General features: G+C 43.2%; 1 protein-coding gene across 9 annotated transcripts in view; it reads left to right on the top strand.

Moving 5' to 3' along the window:
* LOC110952671 (sorbin and SH3 domain-containing protein 1) overlaps window positions 1-18,820 on the top strand; it is a 48,280-nt gene extending 29,460 nt beyond the window's left edge. For 6 of the 9 annotated variants that reach the window (XM_022196323.2, XM_051959719.1, XM_051959716.1 and 3 more), the window contains 12 exons: window positions 1,727-1,905; window positions 3,848-5,305; window positions 6,453-6,517; window positions 7,371-7,541; window positions 8,149-8,195; window positions 8,541-8,655; window positions 8,894-9,019; window positions 9,161-9,355; window positions 10,746-10,841; window positions 12,585-12,772; window positions 12,902-13,008; window positions 15,486-18,820. In XM_022196323.2, coding sequence (XP_022052015.2) covers window positions 1,727-1,905; window positions 3,848-5,305; window positions 6,453-6,517; window positions 7,371-7,541; window positions 8,149-8,195; window positions 8,541-8,655; window positions 8,894-9,019; window positions 9,161-9,355; window positions 10,746-10,841; window positions 12,585-12,772; window positions 12,902-13,008; window positions 15,486-15,553 — 2,815 coding nt within the window. In that variant the 3' untranslated portion in view covers window positions 15,554-18,820. The remainder of the gene's footprint in view (window positions 1-1,726; window positions 1,906-3,847; window positions 5,306-6,452; window positions 6,518-7,370; window positions 7,542-8,148; window positions 8,196-8,540; window positions 8,656-8,893; window positions 9,020-9,160; window positions 9,356-10,745; window positions 10,842-12,584; window positions 12,773-12,901; window positions 13,009-15,485) is intronic. The other 3 variants (XM_051959720.1, XM_051959721.1, XM_051959722.1) reach the window with 3 other exon arrangements.

Here is an 18,820-nt window from a genome sequence, read left to right as displayed (position 1 = left end):
GTTTGGAAACATGGCTGCTATGTGGTGATTTATTTAAAGACAGCAACCTGGATGTCACTGGGATAGAGGGAAGTCACTCAGCTGCTGCATAACTTAAAAACCGTTATCTCCTACTGAGCATGTGTGTGCCGAACTATGACCAGCAGCTGGATTAGGAAAGATGATGCGAGCTCACATTAAAGCAAAGCTTCCCAAGCTCTTGATGTTTTTGTCGCTGTATGATGAGATTGGCATCTTCTGTTTTTGTTTGTGCAATAAAATGTATAGAATTCAAGACAGAGCAACAGTTACTGTCTTGCGCTTACAGTCCAGAGAAAATTAACTTCTCCCTCCATTTCTGCAAAGAACTTTCCATCTGCTGCAACCATTATGTCATCATGGCCAACTATTTGACAAGAGGTTCCTAATCCAACTTTTTAATCCAATAATCTGTTGTTAATTTGAAAGGAAGACTTGGCTGATGAAAGGGTTGTGGAAGCTCACTCACCCAAAAGTTTTTAAAGGAAACCTCAGCTCATAAACTGACTTCCTTCAAAGGCACATGCATTTATGGCGGGCACATATGGGTTTTTTTTTTCACTTGGAGGCTGTTTGAAATTGGAGACATTTTAAAGAACCTCCTTGTAAAGATCATATTTGATTGTAAACCCCCAACCTTGTGTTTTAAGGCAACGCAGCCCCTGTGTGTAAATGACTGCTATTGTCATGGAAGTGTACAACTCCAACAGCAAGCAGATATTGTTAAATAATGATCTTATTTGTATGAACTCTGAATGAGAGTCCTCATGATGCAGCAGTGCATGTTCAATGAACAGCATTTTAAGGCCCGCCTCATCAGACCAGATAAATAAACATTACTCTTACACTACTGCTGCTGCCTCTCCCAGGCTTCATACTGGCATTTGATTTCACTAGAACTTTCCCAAGAGATTATTTTAACTCCTGCATGGGCCCTGTACTGTACATTTCCTGTTAAGCATTTATATAAATTCTAACCTGGAGCTAAAGTGATTTTTATAGATCCCTACCGTCATTCCTTCACAGATTTTTTTTTCTAATAACTATGAAAGAGCTTCTTGTTCAGGTAGTGAACAAGGAAAGTAATGTATCCATACATTTGTGCAAGCATTTAACACTCTTGGCAAAATTTCAGATGTTGAGCACATTTTGGAAAATGTTTTCCCCTTTCTCCTAACACCAGCAAAAAGGTTTTGTAGGGGTCTTTATTTTCCCTTACTGGAGCCTCTGTCTGTTTAATGGCCATGCTTTTTTAGTACAGACGGAGGAGCAGTGTCAGTAACACATGACAGCATGTGAAGGAGAGTAAACCTGAGAGTAGTACAGGTGCATGGCAGGGCCTGATGCACCATGTGGGAATGTTCAAAGAATATTTATAGAAATCTGTCCCGCTGGCCCCCTCTGGAATGCCAAGATATCTGTTGTAGCCACTGTCTTCCCTCAACATCAGCCTGTAAATTCTGTACACTCCCCCCACCCCCCCCAAGTTTGGCTTTTTTTTTTTTGGCTTTTCTGTCTCTGATTATTTTGTCTCCCACAAGTCTGCAAAGACAGGAATTACCGCGAGATATGCTAAATTAGAACCATATGACAGCTCATTAGCCAATTTGTGCGGCTCTGTTTATCACAAAAACCTGTAACACAACTCTTTGGAATGAATTTGACTGTGTTTAATTAGCTGTCTGTGTTCCTCTATATTGCTGTGTAGCTCCTCGAGCAAGTCTGGTCACAGCGAGGTGGAGAAGGACAGAGGATCCTCCACGAGTGAGCCCGGGGCTCCAGAATGCGACCGCCATGTTTACAAGAGTGTCCTGGAGGGCGGCGACATTCCCTTACAAGGTCTACGAGCTCTAAACAAGCGCCAAGGCAGCTCCTCCTCCTCTAAAGGTAGGATACCAGCCACTTTACATATGGAAGGTGTGTGTATGTGGATGTGGTAGGCAGTAGACAGCAGGCCAATAAAGGCCTTTCCTGCTGAGACAGAACCAGTGAGTTACAGACACTAATGCTGGACCGTTCAAATCATCAGCCAGGGGTACATGTGTTTCTGTTTACCTTTCTGTTGGAATTCACACATTTTTTTGCTCCCAGACCTCACAGCATTGGCCAATCACCTCACAGCATTCATTCCCTTAACAGCTTTTGATTTATTATTGATGCCATGGATGTTTTCATGAAACGTGTATTGGCCATCTGCTTTGAAAAACTCATGGAGGGAGCGAGGTTGTCTTGTTAAGTCGATGGAAGCTAACCTTGAGGACTTTTGTCCCCCCTCTTGCTCCAGTTGTGTGTCGCCAGTCGCTAGGCAGGCTTAGGGCAAGACTCCAGAGTGTTCCAGCGCCAGGGAACAGAGGGCCAGAGAGGGGATGGATGAGGAGGTATAAGCGAGATAAACAGCGCTCTGCTCTGCACAACCCGGCCAGACAGGGCTGAGATAAACATGAGGGACACAGGAGGGTGGGCAGGCATGAGGAAGTCAGCTGTCAGTGTGAGGTCAGGAGCTGGAATGCCTGCGCACATGGCCAGGCAGAGAAACACACTTGGGGGGAGAAGAGGAGATGTAAGGAAAGGGACAGTGTGACCCAGCACATGTTATTACATTTGGGAAGACACAAGCAGGCACTTTGGAAACTACTGTCCCCAGTTAAAGTTTGATGTAGGTGACACAATGATAGCACCTGTTGTGTTAAGTAAGCATAAATATTGCAAAAGCAGAATAGTATATACATAGAGGTAGTTGCTTTAGTTTTTACCTATTTGAATTGTATGACCATGGAGTAAATGAATTTGGCTCAACAGTCAACTGACTAGCATGCACCTCCATTAGTCTCCTGCCAGAGGCACCACCTTGATCATTACTGTTCATGACACAGAAGGTTTTGCAGACGATCTGAAAGAAATAATGAAATGCGTGAAACCAAACACAACATCGTGTGTTTCTGTCTTGTGCTCAAGAAACAAAAAGATATCTGTATTTCTTCACGTTCCTAAGAACCGAGCTCCTCCAGGGATTTTCAGAGGCCAGAATAGTAACTCTTTACTTGCCATGGATATAATATCAAGTCCGCTTCCTCAGTGTGTGTTTTTCTGGCAGATATGACTGCACAGATTGGTCACTCGTGCTGCAGACGTGCCTCACAGCATGTGAAAGTGTTGTGTCATTTCCCAGTACCATCTGCAGTGCTGCCACAAGCATACTATAGCCAGGAACTGACATGAGTATTATCAGAGGTTTCTGACACTCATATTTTACTGGTCAGGTTGACTGAGGATACATTTTAAATTTTACAGCTGTGTAGGGGAGCAGTGTATTAACAGCAATGCCAGCAGCCGTTAATCACTGCAGCCGTCTACCTATAATTGCTAAAATTAGAGATTTGTGGAGGAGGTGAATGCAGAGGGAGGACATTTCACTACTAACGTGAAAACATAACAGATAGCAAGTGATTTAAATAGTATTGGTTTGTTAAGAATTCCTATATAACCTCCAACATCATATAACATTCATGGTATATTGCTGTTTTAATGCTTTTTGTTTCACCTGTCACGTTGCTGTTTGCAGGGATAATGATAATATAAGAATCTGCTAGTACATTTCTTCTGGTTCCATTTTTACAAAGCATATTTCTTCACTGCAGCACCAGTGTGTAACAGTCATCTATTGCTTGATGCACAGTGCATCAAGTCTGCTTCCTCTTCTCATCTACTTTTGATGGAACTCGGTCTTTATTTTAGAAATGTGCCCGACTGTTTTAGTGTGTATGTGTGTAATCCTGTGACCATTGTAATCTAATATGTTGTTTATTCTGTTGTCCTGCATGCTTGCCAGTGGATTATAAAGGTGGGAATGGCTATATAATTTCACCCTGCTCCTCTGTAAATAGTCGATCGGTTCTTGCCGGTAATACAATAGGTAACCAGTGTAAGACTAAGAAGTCCCTATCTGCTGCCAAAGCCTGCATACCCCAAATCCTGCCCTCTAAGTTCAAGCCCAAGCTGCTGCCACCCAGTGGTGACGGTCAGGAAAGCAGGACTAGAGTTGTCAAGCACCCAAAGGCCCACAGCTGTGAGGATCTCTACACAGGGCCATGTGACACAGACTATGCTGGAGCAGAAGAAAGAGAGAGTGAGCAACATTCAGACTACAAGTCCACTGAGTGTGCTGACGGTCTCAGGAATGTTTCCCCTGCAATTAGAAGGAGCACCTCTGAGTTTTCCAGCCTGTACAGGACCATGCATCACATCCAGCGGCCCAGCTCAGCAGGCTGTAGCCCCCATGGCAGTGTTCGCAGTCTGGCCTCTCTGTTTGAGAAGGCAAAGGCAGAGGGGGGTGAGAGGTCAGAAGGTGGGGGTGACATTCCACGGGAATCTGTGTCGTCACGGGTCAGTGAGTTTGAAATGATCATCCAGCGGTCCAGCTCTGCTCCCAGCCGCTCCTCCTCCCTGCCCACCCTGCACTCCAGCCACAACCACAACCACAGTCCCAACCACAGCCCTGCCCATCTTTACATGGCGTCTGCAGTGTCAGCGGAGTCTCTTTTGGTAGCCGATACCACACAGACAGATGTGTGCTCCCTAGTGGAGACTGAGGGCAAAAGCTCTGCAGAGGAGGCTGTTTCACCAGACAGTGTGACTGTGGAGGAGGCTGCTTCCTCCTCAGAGGATGGACATAACGTCAGGACTGAGTCCCCTTGCAACACAGAGGCTGAAGTTGAGCAAATCTTCAGTAAAAGTTCCCCAGAATTGATCCACCAAAATGTCAGTAGATCAAAGAGTCCCTCAGCGCTGCTTACAACGTCCCCTCCACAGCACAACCACCTCCACTACCACCACCACCACCTGCTGCACCACTTGAACCATCAGCTCCTCCTCAAACCCAGCAAATGCAAAGGCTCCTGCCCGGCCTCCTACACCCGCTTCACCACCATCCTCAGGCATGAGCGGCAGCAGGCCACAACCCAACAGGAGAAGCCGCCAGCTTCAGAGAAGAAGACCACGCTGCCTGGAAACCTCTTCCTCATGGGCCCTGCTCCTTTCCGGTTGAGGAAGAACCTCCAGTCTCACCAAACTCGGAGGACGCTGTTAGCCACAAAGGTAGCCATGGGCACCCAGAGGCCCAGCAGCCTGTCCCCTGAGCTCAGACCTCTAATCCCACAGCGTCTGTCCTCCCTGGAGGTCCTGGACAGGCTGAGTAACGGGGAGGGAAGCAACACTGACCACCTGAGTAACGGGCAGGGCTTGGACGCCAACGGGAACCTCCTGCAGCCGCTGGCAGCTCACCGCAGAGGTGGCTATTTCCATCCCTTCACCACTGTCACCATCCTCCCTCCTCCCTCTGTGGTCACTCATTTATCTCGACTCTATCTTCACCTTGTGTTCCTTTTTTCCACAAAGCAATGCTGCCACCTTCCATCTGTAGTCCGTGTGGTGTGTTTACAAAGTGACAGGGAATCCTCCATCTCATTCTGAGTGTGCTGTTTGGTGCTCTTCCATTTCACTGTGAATGAATATGATCCCACAAACGCATCAAAACACTTCAGTGACTGTAGGAGGTTCAGGAAGCTTTTGGTAACGTATATATTCAGTGGACATCAGATTTGAGGTGTATGCATGAGCGCTAGAGGCTGCATAAGCATTACATGTATTTTATTACATCACAATGATGTAGCGATGAGGCGGTAATTTTGAATGCCTTACTTTACAATGAAATACCTGCACTATATGCATCTACAATCCCAGAATTCATTTGTAATGTTTAAGCAGGATATATGTGTTAAAAAAATGCATACGGTTTCTCAAATTGATGTCCTATCGTGTTCATTTTTGTATTCTTTCTGCTTTTTGGAACTGTTGACATCTATCATTTTTCATTCCCTAGACAGGATGTTTCCTGCTTTGGCTTTTGGTTTTAGTGTAACAGACGGTACTTGGAGCATCAGGCACAAACCTGAAACATTAATAGCTGTTTCTAGTGGCCCTCATTGGGACACAGAATGAAACATCTATGGGGAGCAAATTAGGTAATATTGAAGTGAAATTTCAGTAAAATAATGGATGCTGGTTGGTCGATCAACATCAGTGAAACCATGATCATGTTTTTGTTTTTGTTTTTTGCCAAGATACAGTAGGTGTCATATTTTCTTTCCTGCGTTTGTTTTTCATGAACGCATATTGGCTCATTCTGTGTTTATTCCTATGTGCATGCAGGATTACATTTGGCTTTTTCTTTTATGTGTGTGCGCTGTTTGTTTTAGTGGTGCAAATATGATGGTGTTCATTTAAGCATGCACGGTTATTATTAGTGTATAGTTTTATGATTTTTATTCATTAGAATTGGAAACGTTTGAAAATTTTAGTTCTTTGTTTCATTAATTTACCTTGAGGTTGTCAGGAAGACGCATAACAGCATATTCACCTCTCTGTTTCTGTTTCAGACTCGTCCCCAGCTCACGGAGAAAGCCAGGATGAAGTATTAAGGAGGCGTCATGGGGACAAAGAGGTGAATTTTTTTGTAAATCTATTTCAAAATTTCATAAATTCAACCTCACAGCAGGCCTTATTTTAGTAAAGAGAGCTGTGTGAAAGAGTGATATATTAGATCCTCCAGAAAAACGCGATTATGCGGTCGCATGAATTCCCGCATTAATCACCAAAATGCCGCTGATTATGCGGGGGTCAATTATTTCCCATAAGGCCGCATAATCCCCACAAAACGGCACATAATTCCCGCAAGAATCTCACATTTCCACGAAAAAAAAGACAAATATTTGGGTCCCGCTTGATTTCACAATTTCCGCATAAAATGAGAAAACTATAACCAATATAAATGGAGTTGTGAGTGAGTTTTTATGTGACACCCGGCCTGACGTCATCAGTTCGCGCATTCACACAGACACTAGAAGCACGAGCTGATGCGGAGCGCGGCGCCAGTGTTGCCAACTTAGCGACTTTCTCGCTAAATCTAGCGACTTTCCAAAGCCTCCTAGCGACTTTTTTTTGTCCCAAAGCACAGGCTGTCAGTCCAGTAACCCCGCAGCAGTCCCAGTGTCTGATTAGAGGACACATCCCTCCGCGGCCAGACGGCAGGTGAATCGCACATATTTTTGCATATTTCACAACTATTCGCATACTTTGCAACTTTCCGCAATTTCCCCGCATAAAATGGCATAAAAACCCTACATATTTATTCGTATCATCAAGGATTTTAGCCCGTGTTTTTCTGGAGGGTCTAATATATATATATATATATATATATATATATTATACATTACAAAAAATGTGTCACATGAATAAATGAGTTGAAGAGACCCATATCTAGAGGGAACAAACGGCTCAGTGTGGTTTCCTGGCAGAAAATCTTGGAGGAGCAGAGGCGGCTGAAGCGGGAACAGGAAGAGGCTGATACAGCATCCAGACGACACACGAGCATTGTCCCGACACACCACCAGTTCATCACCAATGAGCGCTTCGGAGACCTGCTCAACATCACAGATAACTCAGAGAAAAGGAAATCGGGCATCGAGGTACAATACAGGGCCTTGTCTTATCCTTCTGTAAGCAGGAAGAAAGATGGCAGTTTGTGCGTGGCTCACTTTGTATGTGAGTCAGCCTGTGTGTGAGAGTGTGACGTGCTTCTCAGCACGACCTCTGCAGAAACAGATGGCTTTCTCATCTGGGTCAAAAACTTAGAGGGTGGGAGCAGTGACAGAGGACAAAATATGGGTTGAGTTTGTCACAGTTTGAGTTCAAAGTCACACTGTTTACCAGTGATATGCACTGTCATTGCTATTAGTTGCACCCTTATATTTACTTAAGTGCCATCTCTCTTAACCGGACAGTTTTATAATGAATAACATACAGTAGCTTAAAACTGAGCATGCTGCAGAGGTCAAGTAACCCAGTCAGTCACAAGCACCTCACTCCTGTCACTGTCAGAATATTTATGTTCAAAGAGGGCACTCAAAGGACGACTCGGACAGATTTACAGCTCACAACAGTTTCCAGAAAACCCTATGAGTCTTTAGTCTTCAGGAAAACTTTCACCAACTCAGTATGATGACATGAGTAACTGTTTCGCAGGTGTAGCCTTAAAATAAGAGTCATCCAATTTCTTTTTTTATATTTACACAGAGAACTCCAGCCATGGCTCGCTTTGACTTCAGAGCAGAATCTCTAAAGTAAGTGGAAATCCTCAGAATTTATTTGTAAACAGGGTGAACAAAATACAATTAAAATGAAAATACAGGCTTTATAATTCACTGCAGTCCTGAACAACATCATCTGTTTGGATCTAGATATTAACAGATTAGACTTTGCTAAAGGAATTATAGGCTAATCACAATGTATCATACTGTAAGTGACGTAACCAACTTCTAATGAAGCGCTGCCAAAAAAATCTGACAATCGCAGGAAATTACTGTTTAGAATAGCAGGAGAGTGGTAATGATACAAGTCTGACCTAATCCCACCCATCTGATCCTTTTTTAATACATGAGAAACTAATCTTTCTGCATGTTTTTCAGGGAATTACCATTTCAGAAGGGAGACATTGTGTACATCATTCGACAAGTGGATCAAAACTGGTATGAGGGCGAGCATCATGGAAGAGTTGGTATTTTCCCTCGAAGCTACGTTGAGGTGTGTTCAGTTTGTCTGCCTTCCTTTTACTCCCAATAAGATTTCAACAACAGCTAAAAGCAGACACAGTTGTTAAATAATACATCCAATTGTAATTCCTGTTTTTTTGATAGTGCCACAGAAATACTGTCTTCATCATCTCTACCTGCATTTAAAGCATTTTTGAGATGCTGCAAGTCAAGACGAGTCATTGTGTTTTCCTGATCAGTCTGTTTTGTTCATTTGTCGTCTCTTACAGCTCCTCCCACCGACAGAGAAAGCCCAGCCAAAGAAAAGTGCCCCAGTGCAGGTACTGGAATATGGAGAGGCTGTAGCCCGCTTCAACTTCAATGGAGACACAGTGGTGGAAATGTCCTTCAGAAAGGTGAGGAGTGGGATCAGTCATTGCAAACTGAACATGACCCGTTTCTCAGTACCACGGATTTCTTAATTTCACAACACATTTCCCAGTTTTACATCAACATGTTTGCTACAAATGTTCTGAACCTGCCCTGTGTGTGTTCAGGGAGAGAGGATCACACTGATTCGCAGAGTTGATGAGAACTGGTATGAAGGCAAAATCTCAGGCACCAACCGCCAAGGCATCTTCCCCGTCACCTACGTAGATGTGCACAAACGACCTCGCGTCAAAAACGGGGTGGAATACCCCGACCCTCCCATCAGCCAGTCGCCACAGCGCAGCACCAACGCTTCTCCTCAGGTGAGAACTCAACCAAACTTGGATACAGTTGAAGGTAAAGCTGGTGTCACATTGACCCACATTGTATCAGTAGTCCCTTCTGTGTCCACCTTCACACCCACTTTTTGATTTGTTTTATCCACTCAATTTGTCTCATCTTTAATTTCCTTTTCCTTCCTCTTCTCTCTGCCTCCATCTTTTCTTCTCCTCCCACGACCCCGTTGCGCTAAAAAGCTGTATCGTAATCGTCTGACCACCTCCCCCCTGCCTCTCCCTCGCTCCCCTCGCCGCTCTGTGTCCCCTGAGGTCCACGCTATCTCCTCTGAGTGGATCTCCCTGACTGTGGGAGGTGGAAGCCCTCCTGCCGCTCCCACCCCTCCCCTGCCGCCGCTGCCCACCGTGTCCTACCGCTGTGGCGAGTACCTGCCCCCACCTTTCTCTGCCAGCCCCGTGCCCCCCATCACCGGCAGCCCATACTGCGTCTCCCCCATGGCCTCCCCATCTGCCTCCCCTCTGCCCCCGCCTTACCCGCCCAGACCCAGCTCCGCCACTCCTTTCCTCACATTCACCCCGCCTCAGGGAGAGGACTTCCTGCTCTCCCCTCCCTCCCCACATCTGTCACGCAGTGTGAGCCCTTGCGGCGGGCCGGTGCTGGAGGGCTGGCTGAGGGGGGAGAAGGAGTTGACAGAGGGGGAAGGCGCTGAGGGGGACAGGGGCCGTGCAGCCCGGGGCAGCAGGCAGAATAGCCCTGCAGAGGTATCTTCTGCATGGTGTGTGGTGTTGCATCTCAGGCTCACTGTGGAACGTGGGCTTTTGGCCACTGTTTGATTCTTACAGTAGAAGCTCTGAAATAATGAAGCAGAAATCAATGTGTGGAATGTAGATGAGTAGATTTGACCTGAAGGTGATTTAAGCCTCATGGAGGGATGATCTGCTGGTTTAGTAAAGACAGACTGGTTAAACTGGAAACATTGCTTACACCTGCAAGTCTGCATGTGGTGTGTGCTCTACTAACACGCAAAAGTTTTACAGTGTTTGAGTGTTTATGTAGTGAGTTTTACGTTTGCTAACTGTGACAGACTTAGAGGAGATATTGTGCCTGCACTTCCAGGATTGATCTCAGGTTTCTCTGTCTTTGTAAAATTCAGCATATGGTTGCATGTTGTTTCTGTTCCATGCAGAGGTGTGATAACTGAGATTTCACTGGAGGTTGTCCGTTTATTTAGGACATAGTGACATTTTTATAGGTTTCACGTGTTGGCTTCTGTTTCAAAGGCTGTTGCAAATTTGAAATTTTGACGCAAAGGGAAACTCAACCCGGCTGCCTCTTCGGTGTAAAAATGTTTACAGCAAGAAAAAAACATCCACAGAAGAGCTGTAACTTTGACACGTCCATGCTGATGTGTTGCAGTTTGTGAAGAACGAGGCCGACTATCACGGACGGAGCTCCAGAAGCCCTGTGATGCTGTTTGACATCCATGACAACAACAATGTTAACTCATTTGCGGTAAGGTTGTAGAAAGTTTTTTTTTTTTTTTTTTTTTGGAACTTCACTAAACAATTGAAAAACTAATGTGTTGCTTGTTATGTGACTTTGTCATTCCATTATCAAACATAACACCTTCAAGATCCATTTAACTCGCATCATCTTTAACTTTCATCATGGCTTCTATAGTTGTTCTACATGTTTGACATGTGAGATAAGAAATAACAATTTTGTCAATATCACTTTTGTTTTTATCAGTATGAAGCTGGAGCCTGTTCATTAGCTTAGCACAACGACTGAAAATAAGGGAACAGCTAGCTCAGCTTTGTCTGAAGCTAGTAAAATTCACCAGCCAGCACCTCTGAAGCACCACTAATTAACATTAGCATTATTTCTGACAGAAGCACTTTACACAGTTGTGTGCAGCATATTTACTTAATAGGATGCATTGGTGTGCTGAGGAATACTACGAAGACATGTTGAGCCTAAAGTCAGAGTTTACAGTGTCTATGTTTTGATCTATGTTTAGTTTTTGATATTTTATATCAGCTATAAGACGCATCCCTCCTTCACCAACTTGTTTCCTGATGATTCTCTCTGAGCGACACAGTTTCTCAGCTGAGGGGACGCAGTATATCTGCTATATCTGCAAACCTGTTGAGCCACACATTAGTAATTTCACCGAATGAAACCATGCGGTTACAGTGGTAACTGTTTGTGATGCAAAAATGCAGTTGTTCTGTTTGGCCTTCATGTGCTGGTGCTGCAGCTAATAGAACACAGGTTAGAAATTGATTAGTCTGTTGGCATTGGGGAATGTTCAATCAATAATATTAACTTCACTTTGGTCACAACTAAAGCGTCCTTCATTATGCACATCTATCATGTTGGACGCTTCAGAGCTCTAAAGTGCAGCTGTCATGTTAGAAATAAGCAGCTGCATTGAGCGTCAGAGTGGTAGAACAGTATGTTAGTTGTGATGCTCATTTTCTCCAGCTAACACAAAGGAAGCTTGCTGTGAACATGACGTAATACAGCCCTAAATTTCAGTGCATATTAACTAAAGCCTGCTGCAAAGATTGTTGAATGTGACTGGATGATGCCTTTGAATTTCATGTCTGTGATGCTGTGACAAAATATTTTTAAAAATGACAAAAAAAAACAACAATATGAAGCTAATTACTTTAATTGGCTTTCTCATTATGTGTTGTTATTGTTCAAATGGCTATTATCTCATCAATATACATCTAAAACCAGCTTTGTTTGTTTCTAAGGTTATTTTGTTTTCAGTCTGTGTGTAAAGCTAAGCTAACCAGCTGCTGGCTCCATCTTCATACTGGCAGCACAGATGTAAATGTATTATTAGTCCTCTCATTTATTTCTCAGTGAATAAGAGTACTACCTAAAATGCTGAACTGTTCCTTTAAGCTGTACATACCCGCATCCCTTTATTTCTGCACGCTCATACTGACTAGTATCCTGTAAAAGTGAACTAATATTTCATGTTTCCTGTCTACATGCTCCTACTCTGGTGTCCTGCCTTTTCATGTCTCTTCTCCTGGGCTCCACCAACATCCCCTTCACTTTTCCTCCCGATTTTTAACGGATCGCTTCCTTTTCTGCCTTGCTACTTACCGGACCCACCTTCCTGTCTTCGCCCTCCCTTCCTCCCTCTCTAACTCTTCACCTCCCCCCTTCAACTTCACCTCGGCCTCCACCGGGACTCGCTGTCTGTCTTTCTCTGACGACTACTACCGCTACTAGGAGGCAGTGTGTAATGAGATCTTGAATATAGCTGAGACCTCGGTGAGGTACTGCAGCACCCTGTCCCACCACCATAATGACTCTGTCCTCAGACTGCACCCCCACCCCAGTAAACAATCTCTCATCATTTCCCAGCAACCCCAGTCCCACAGCAGCAGCCCGGAGCCAAGCCGTCTCAGCTGTGGAATGTGAGTGAGATCTGTTTCGGTTTCAGTTTCACACAGTTTTTTTTTTCTTTTTTATTTCTAGGCAGCGTTCACATATTGTGTCCCCTCTGCTATGCATGTTTGCCAACTTATCGCTGTGTGCTGCTCCAGTTTCCAGGCTTTGTACAGTTATGTGCCGCAGAACGAAGACGAGCTGGAGCTGCAGGAGGGGGATCTCGTCAGCGTCATGGAGAAGTGCGATGACGGCTGGTTCGTCGGTATGTGCCTCCGGATAGATTCCTCAGAGCTGCAGTCACACTCACTGTGTCGCATTAATCCATATAGGGTTTCTGCAAAATGACAGCAAAGGACTGCACACGTGCAATGTGCATGCTCAGGCCTCTCGGAGAAGTAGTCATTTCCAATGTGTCACATTGTTTTTAATACAGGATTCCTAAAGAAGGAGAGCACTGGACTGAATGCAGTGTACACACGTGGACAAAATTGTTGGTACCCCTCAGTTAAAGAAGGAAAAACCCACAATTCTCACTGAAATCACTTGAAACTCACAAAAGTAACAATAAATAAAAATTTATTGAAAATTAAATAATCAAAATCAGCCATCACTTTTGAATTGTTGATTAACATAATTATTTAAAAAAACAAACTAATGAAATAGGGCTGGACAAAAATGATGGTACCCATAACATAATATTTTGTTGCACAACCTTTTGAGGCAATCACTGCAATTAAACGATTTCTGTATTTGTCAATGAGCGTTCTGCAGCTGTCAACAGGTATTTTGGCCCACTCCTCATGAGCAAACAGCTCCAGTTGTCTCAGGTTTGATGGGTGTCTTCTCCAAATGGCATGTTTCAGCTCCTTCCACATATGTTCAATGGGATTCAGATCTGGGCTCATAGAAGGCCACTTTAGAATAGTCCAACGCTTTTCTCTCAGCCATTCTTCGGTGTTTTTGGCTGTGTGTTTTGGATCGTTGTCCTGTTGGAAGACCCATGACCTGCGACTGAGACCAAGCTTTCTGACACTAGGCAGCACATTTCTCTCCAGAATGCCTTGATAGTCTTCACATTTCATCGTACCTTGCACACTTTCAAGACACCCTGTGCCAGATGCAGCAAAGCAGCCCCAAAACATTACTGAGCCTCCTCCATGTTTCACCGTAGGGACAGTGTTCTTTTCTTCGTATGCTTGGTTTTTGAGTCTATGAACATAGAGTTGATGTGCCTTACCAAAAAGCTCCAGTTTGGTCTCATCTGTCCAAAGGACATTCTCCCAGAAGCTTTGTGGCTTGTCAACATGCATTTTTGCAAATTCCAGTCTGGCTTTTATATGAGTTTTTTTCAGCAGTGGTGTCCTCCTTGGTCGTCTCCCATGAAGTCCACTTTGGCTCAAACAATGACGAATGGTGCGATCTGACACTGATGTACCTTGGCCTTGGAGTTCACCTTTAATTTCTTTGGAGGTTGCTCTGGGCTCTTTGGATACAATTCGAACGATCCGTCTCTTCAATTTGTCATCAATTTTCCTCTTGTGGCCACGTCCAGGGAGGTTGGCTACTGTCCCGTGGGTCTTGAACTTCTGAATAATATGAGCCACTGTTGTCACAGGAACTTCAAGCTGTTTAGAGATGGTCTTATAGCCTTTACCTTTAAGATGTTTGTCTATAATTTTTTTTCGGATGTCCTGGGACAATTCTCTCCTTCGCTTTCTGTTGTCCATGTTCAGTGTGGTACACACCTTTTCACCAAACAGCAGGGTGACTACTTGTCTCCCTTTAAATAGGCAGACTGACTGATTATGAGTTTGGAAACACCTGTGATGTCAATTAAATGACACACCTGAGTTAATCATGTCACTCTGGTCAAATAGTTTTCAATCTTTTATAGAGGTACCATCATTTTTGTCCAGGCCTGTTTCATTAGTTTGTTTTTTTAAATAATTATGTTAATCAACAATTCAAAAGTAATGGCTGTTTTTGATTATTTAATTTTCAATAAATTTTTATTTATTGTTACTTTTGTGAGTTTCAAGTGATTTCAGTGAGAATTGTGGGTTTTTCCTTCTTTAACTGAGGGGTACCAACAATTTTGTCCACGTGTGTACATACGCAGGCGTTTTACGGAATTTTAACCCTCCTGCTGTCCTCATTTACGGGCACCAAAAAATGTTGTTTCCTTGTCTGAAAAAAATCCCAAAATCCTGCAAAAAAATCCCCCAAATTTATGAAAATTTGAAAAGCCTTCAGGAAGAAAATTCCAATAATTCTTTGAAAGTTTCCCTTAAAAGTTTTACTTTCAAAAAAATCCCCCAAATTTGGCAAGAAAATTCTTGTAAATATTTTCAAAAAATGAGAAACAAAAACCTTACACAAAAATGCTAAAAATATCTGAAGTGATTATATATATCAGTAAAACTTCTAATATTTTCTTTAAGAACATTCACAAAAAACAAATGAATGTGAACATTCTTAAAGAAACATTTTTAACGTTTCTTTCTTTCCACCAAAAATTGTTCAAAGATTTCTCAAAAATGTTGAAAATGTGGACATCAGAAGTTTCACTGTGAAAATATTTTGTTTTCCACATTTTCAAACTTTAGAACAGGTCAATTTTGACCTGCAGGACAACACGAGGGTTATTTTTCTTGTAAAACTAGCATCACATTAACACTTACTCAGAGAGACAGTCCCTTTCCTTTCTTCTCCCTGATCAGTCTTTTATTTTCTCTGCAGGTACGTCGAAGAGGACAAAACAGTTTGGGACTTTCCCTGGGAATTACGTGAAGGAGGTGAAACTGTAAAATATCATATCTGGCTGTAACACATGGTTGCCTGTCAAGCTTGGGAAGTCATTACTATCGCGCATGGCTGTTGGTTAGAATAGTCCTTTAGCCAGGCGAATGTATTTTGTCTGGGAAAGTGATCCGTTCAGCCTGAGGTATGTCAAACTGCAAGAGGCGAAGACGGGGACAGCTCACTGGCCAAACCTCCGTACGGTGCACACCTTGGTCACATGTTACACACTTCTTCACAGAATTCATCCATCTCCACACGAGGAATCTCTCCGTGAAAGCCTTCCACAAATTAGCTTTTGTTGTACAAATAGTAGCTTCCATTTCCTCCATGTAATTCTCCAAGTGTTTACGTAGCACCTCAGCGTAGAGGCCGGCAGCAGAGCAGTGTGTGGATCAAAGCATGGATCTTATTACCCGAAGTGGACCTTGAAGGAGTCAGAATGTATTTATGCGTGTTGAGCTGTTTGTCATGAGCTACCTTTCAGGAGCAGAGGTGTTACACGTGATTGGCAAAGGGTGATGCAGACTGTGCATCTCAAACATTTTCTGAAATCCCTTTGATTTTTTTTTTTTTTTGTCTAAATTAAACTTTAAGTGTTTGGATTGACTGACAATGCAGACGTGAAATTAAATGTCATTCTCTGATGCTGTCAAACAGACGTCTGTCAGTTTAGAAAGAACACTGTTAAAAATCAGTGTTCTTTTGAGTTTAGATACATGAAGCCCTGTGTATGAAGCGCCTTTAGAAGCTGATCTGACATGCCTGTGTTGCTTTCTTTTGGATTTTCTGAATGGTTATTAAATCAGTATTGAATTCAGAACTCAGTGTAGCCCAGATGCTTTAGATACCAGTTCAGTGTTGCCTTTATTTTCTATCCAAAGGTTCTCATACAGAAGTTATTAACACGGTCCTGCGCATGACTCGAAACACTAAAGTGTTGCTGTGTGCTGTTAGCTTCTCTTTTCCTCAGTTACCACATGGACTGTGTTGCATGTCTCAAAAAAAAGTGAAGCGAAACTGTGTGGACACGCCCTGTATTTTCAGAACCAACGTATGTGTCCTTTTATACCTCCAAGTCGAAACAGAAGTAAACTGTGTTTGCTGATGCCTGTAAGGTAGCTGGTGGTAGACGCCTGGCTTCAGTCCAACCGTTGGACAGGCGTGGTAGCACTTAACTTCCTATCTGCTCATTTAGGAAGATCCCACCTAACATGATAATAGCAGACTAATCAGCGATGACCAAAAGCTATTTGATGTTTGAAGTGAAAGCCGACGAGGTGTCTTAGAATATTATCATGATGATTTTTTAAAAGCGTATTGAGACTTTAACCATGCCCTTACTGACAAGACTGTAAATGTACATGTAAATGCCTACAGAAAACATTAAGAGTCTACACATTTTCATATGTAATGACTATAAGGTCAGCATCAGTACAGCATGCACCACAAAACCAGATTGGAGCATGAAACACTATCAGCCACCACCTCGGTATCTGCACCTTTAGAAGTAATGACAGGGTTAATGCTGCTCTTTGAACTTCAGTAGCACCCTGATGGGAGGTTACTTTCAATTCTGCTATCAAAGCATCAGAGCCGAGTACAGAGCTCCCTCATCTCCAACACCACCGGATCCTGTAACAGACCCCACACATCACAGTGCATCTTCTACACGCACACAAAGAAAGATGATAGCTATTGTTTTTCTTGGCTTGCTTTTTTCCCCTCCCATCAAATTCCTTGTTGTCATCAGTCTCTGCACTTTGCTCATCAGTCCTTGACAGAGCTGTCAAATAGTACCTGCAAGTAATTCTCAGCGCTTGTTGTGACCTGTGCAGCGCAGCGGATGGGTGTAGTTTGTGAAGCAATTGCTAAGAAAAGTGTTTTCAAGTAAGTTGCTTTGAAGCTCCAAGAAGCTGCGTGCAAACATGATCATCATTTCCCTGCCGATACAATTCCGACATGCTGTTGCCAGACGATCAGTGGTCCTGTCTTTTCGTTTAGCTCTTTGTGATTACCTGAATACATCGAATCTGAAACATAATGTGAATTATAGGAATACAAGACAGTCAGACTCCTAGATCTAGAAGTGTATGCTGACTGTGTCTTTGTTTTTGCAAACACTACAGTGGTGCAGTGATGATAAACATTGACCTGAAATGCACCACATATATGAAGTTTATAACTGAGGAATTAATTGAACCAAATTCAGTACAATCGGTGTTTCATCCACTGACATTTACTGATAGGTTTCTTCTTCCTGTTCAGATCACCACTGACTATTTTGCCAACATCAGCAGGGGAATATTTTCTCAGCAAGATAAAACACGTAATATAATATACTGCATTGTGGGTTTGCCTGTATAGCACTGATATAACGTTCACGTATTTTGTTCCACCACAGAAGCATGTTGTGTGTTTTTTTTCCCTCCACTGCTGGCTAAACATTTTTGTTCCTCTGTAACTGCAGCTCCTCATGAATGTGTCGACTGGTTGGGAGTCTGTTGACCTGCAGCCTTGTTAAAATAGCTTCTCTTCCATGACGGAACAAAGGGAGACGGGTTTTCTGTCTCCAACAGAAGATATAGTCAATCAGTCATTGAAACACAGAGCAAGTCCTGTTTCTGTGCTCCATGAAACATCACAGGATGTATGAATGTATGAATATATGAATGTGGTGCAGGCAGTGTACACATAATATGCTATAAAAAAAAAGAAGTAGTACGGCACAAGAAGGATTGTAAATATGTAAAATAAAAATTACACTGCGAGCAATGAGGGTGTCACGTCGAGCTCTCCGTCCCTCGCGGCGGTTTATTTGCCTGAAGGATTTTTGGCACAGAGTGGAGCGTTACTGAGCACAGAAAGTTTGACGCGTTTGAACATTACGCTGCCATTTGTGAGAATCATAATGCCTTATGTTAGATACAAAACTGTGCCTCATTTTCATCGCATTTTTTTTTTGTCACTGAAATGTATCCATGACATATTTACCGTAACCACGGCTTTCCCATTAGCCCTAGTCTCCACGTTGGGAGAACATTTACTAAGAACTTGTCTGTTTCTGTACAAGTACCTAAAAGTGTGACACGATGCTTCAGCATAATGATTAATAATCATAAGAATGGACTGGTTTGATAAGACGCACAACCTGCAGCAGGTTTGGTTTGTTTGCTTCAATTTGCAGTGCTGTTACATTGACAATATTAAAATAAAGATACTATACACTGCTGTGACTTCGGTATTATGCAATATTTAATAAACCATTTAAACCA

The sequence above is a fragment of the Acanthochromis polyacanthus genome, chromosome 15, assembly GCF_021347895.1.
Source record: "Acanthochromis polyacanthus isolate Apoly-LR-REF ecotype Palm Island chromosome 15, KAUST_Apoly_ChrSc, whole genome shotgun sequence".
NCBI classification, from domain to species: Eukaryota; Metazoa; Chordata; class Actinopteri; family Pomacentridae; genus Acanthochromis; species Acanthochromis polyacanthus.
The sequence above is the reverse complement of the archived record's forward strand: the minus strand, read 5'-3'. Positions and strand labels throughout refer to the sequence as shown.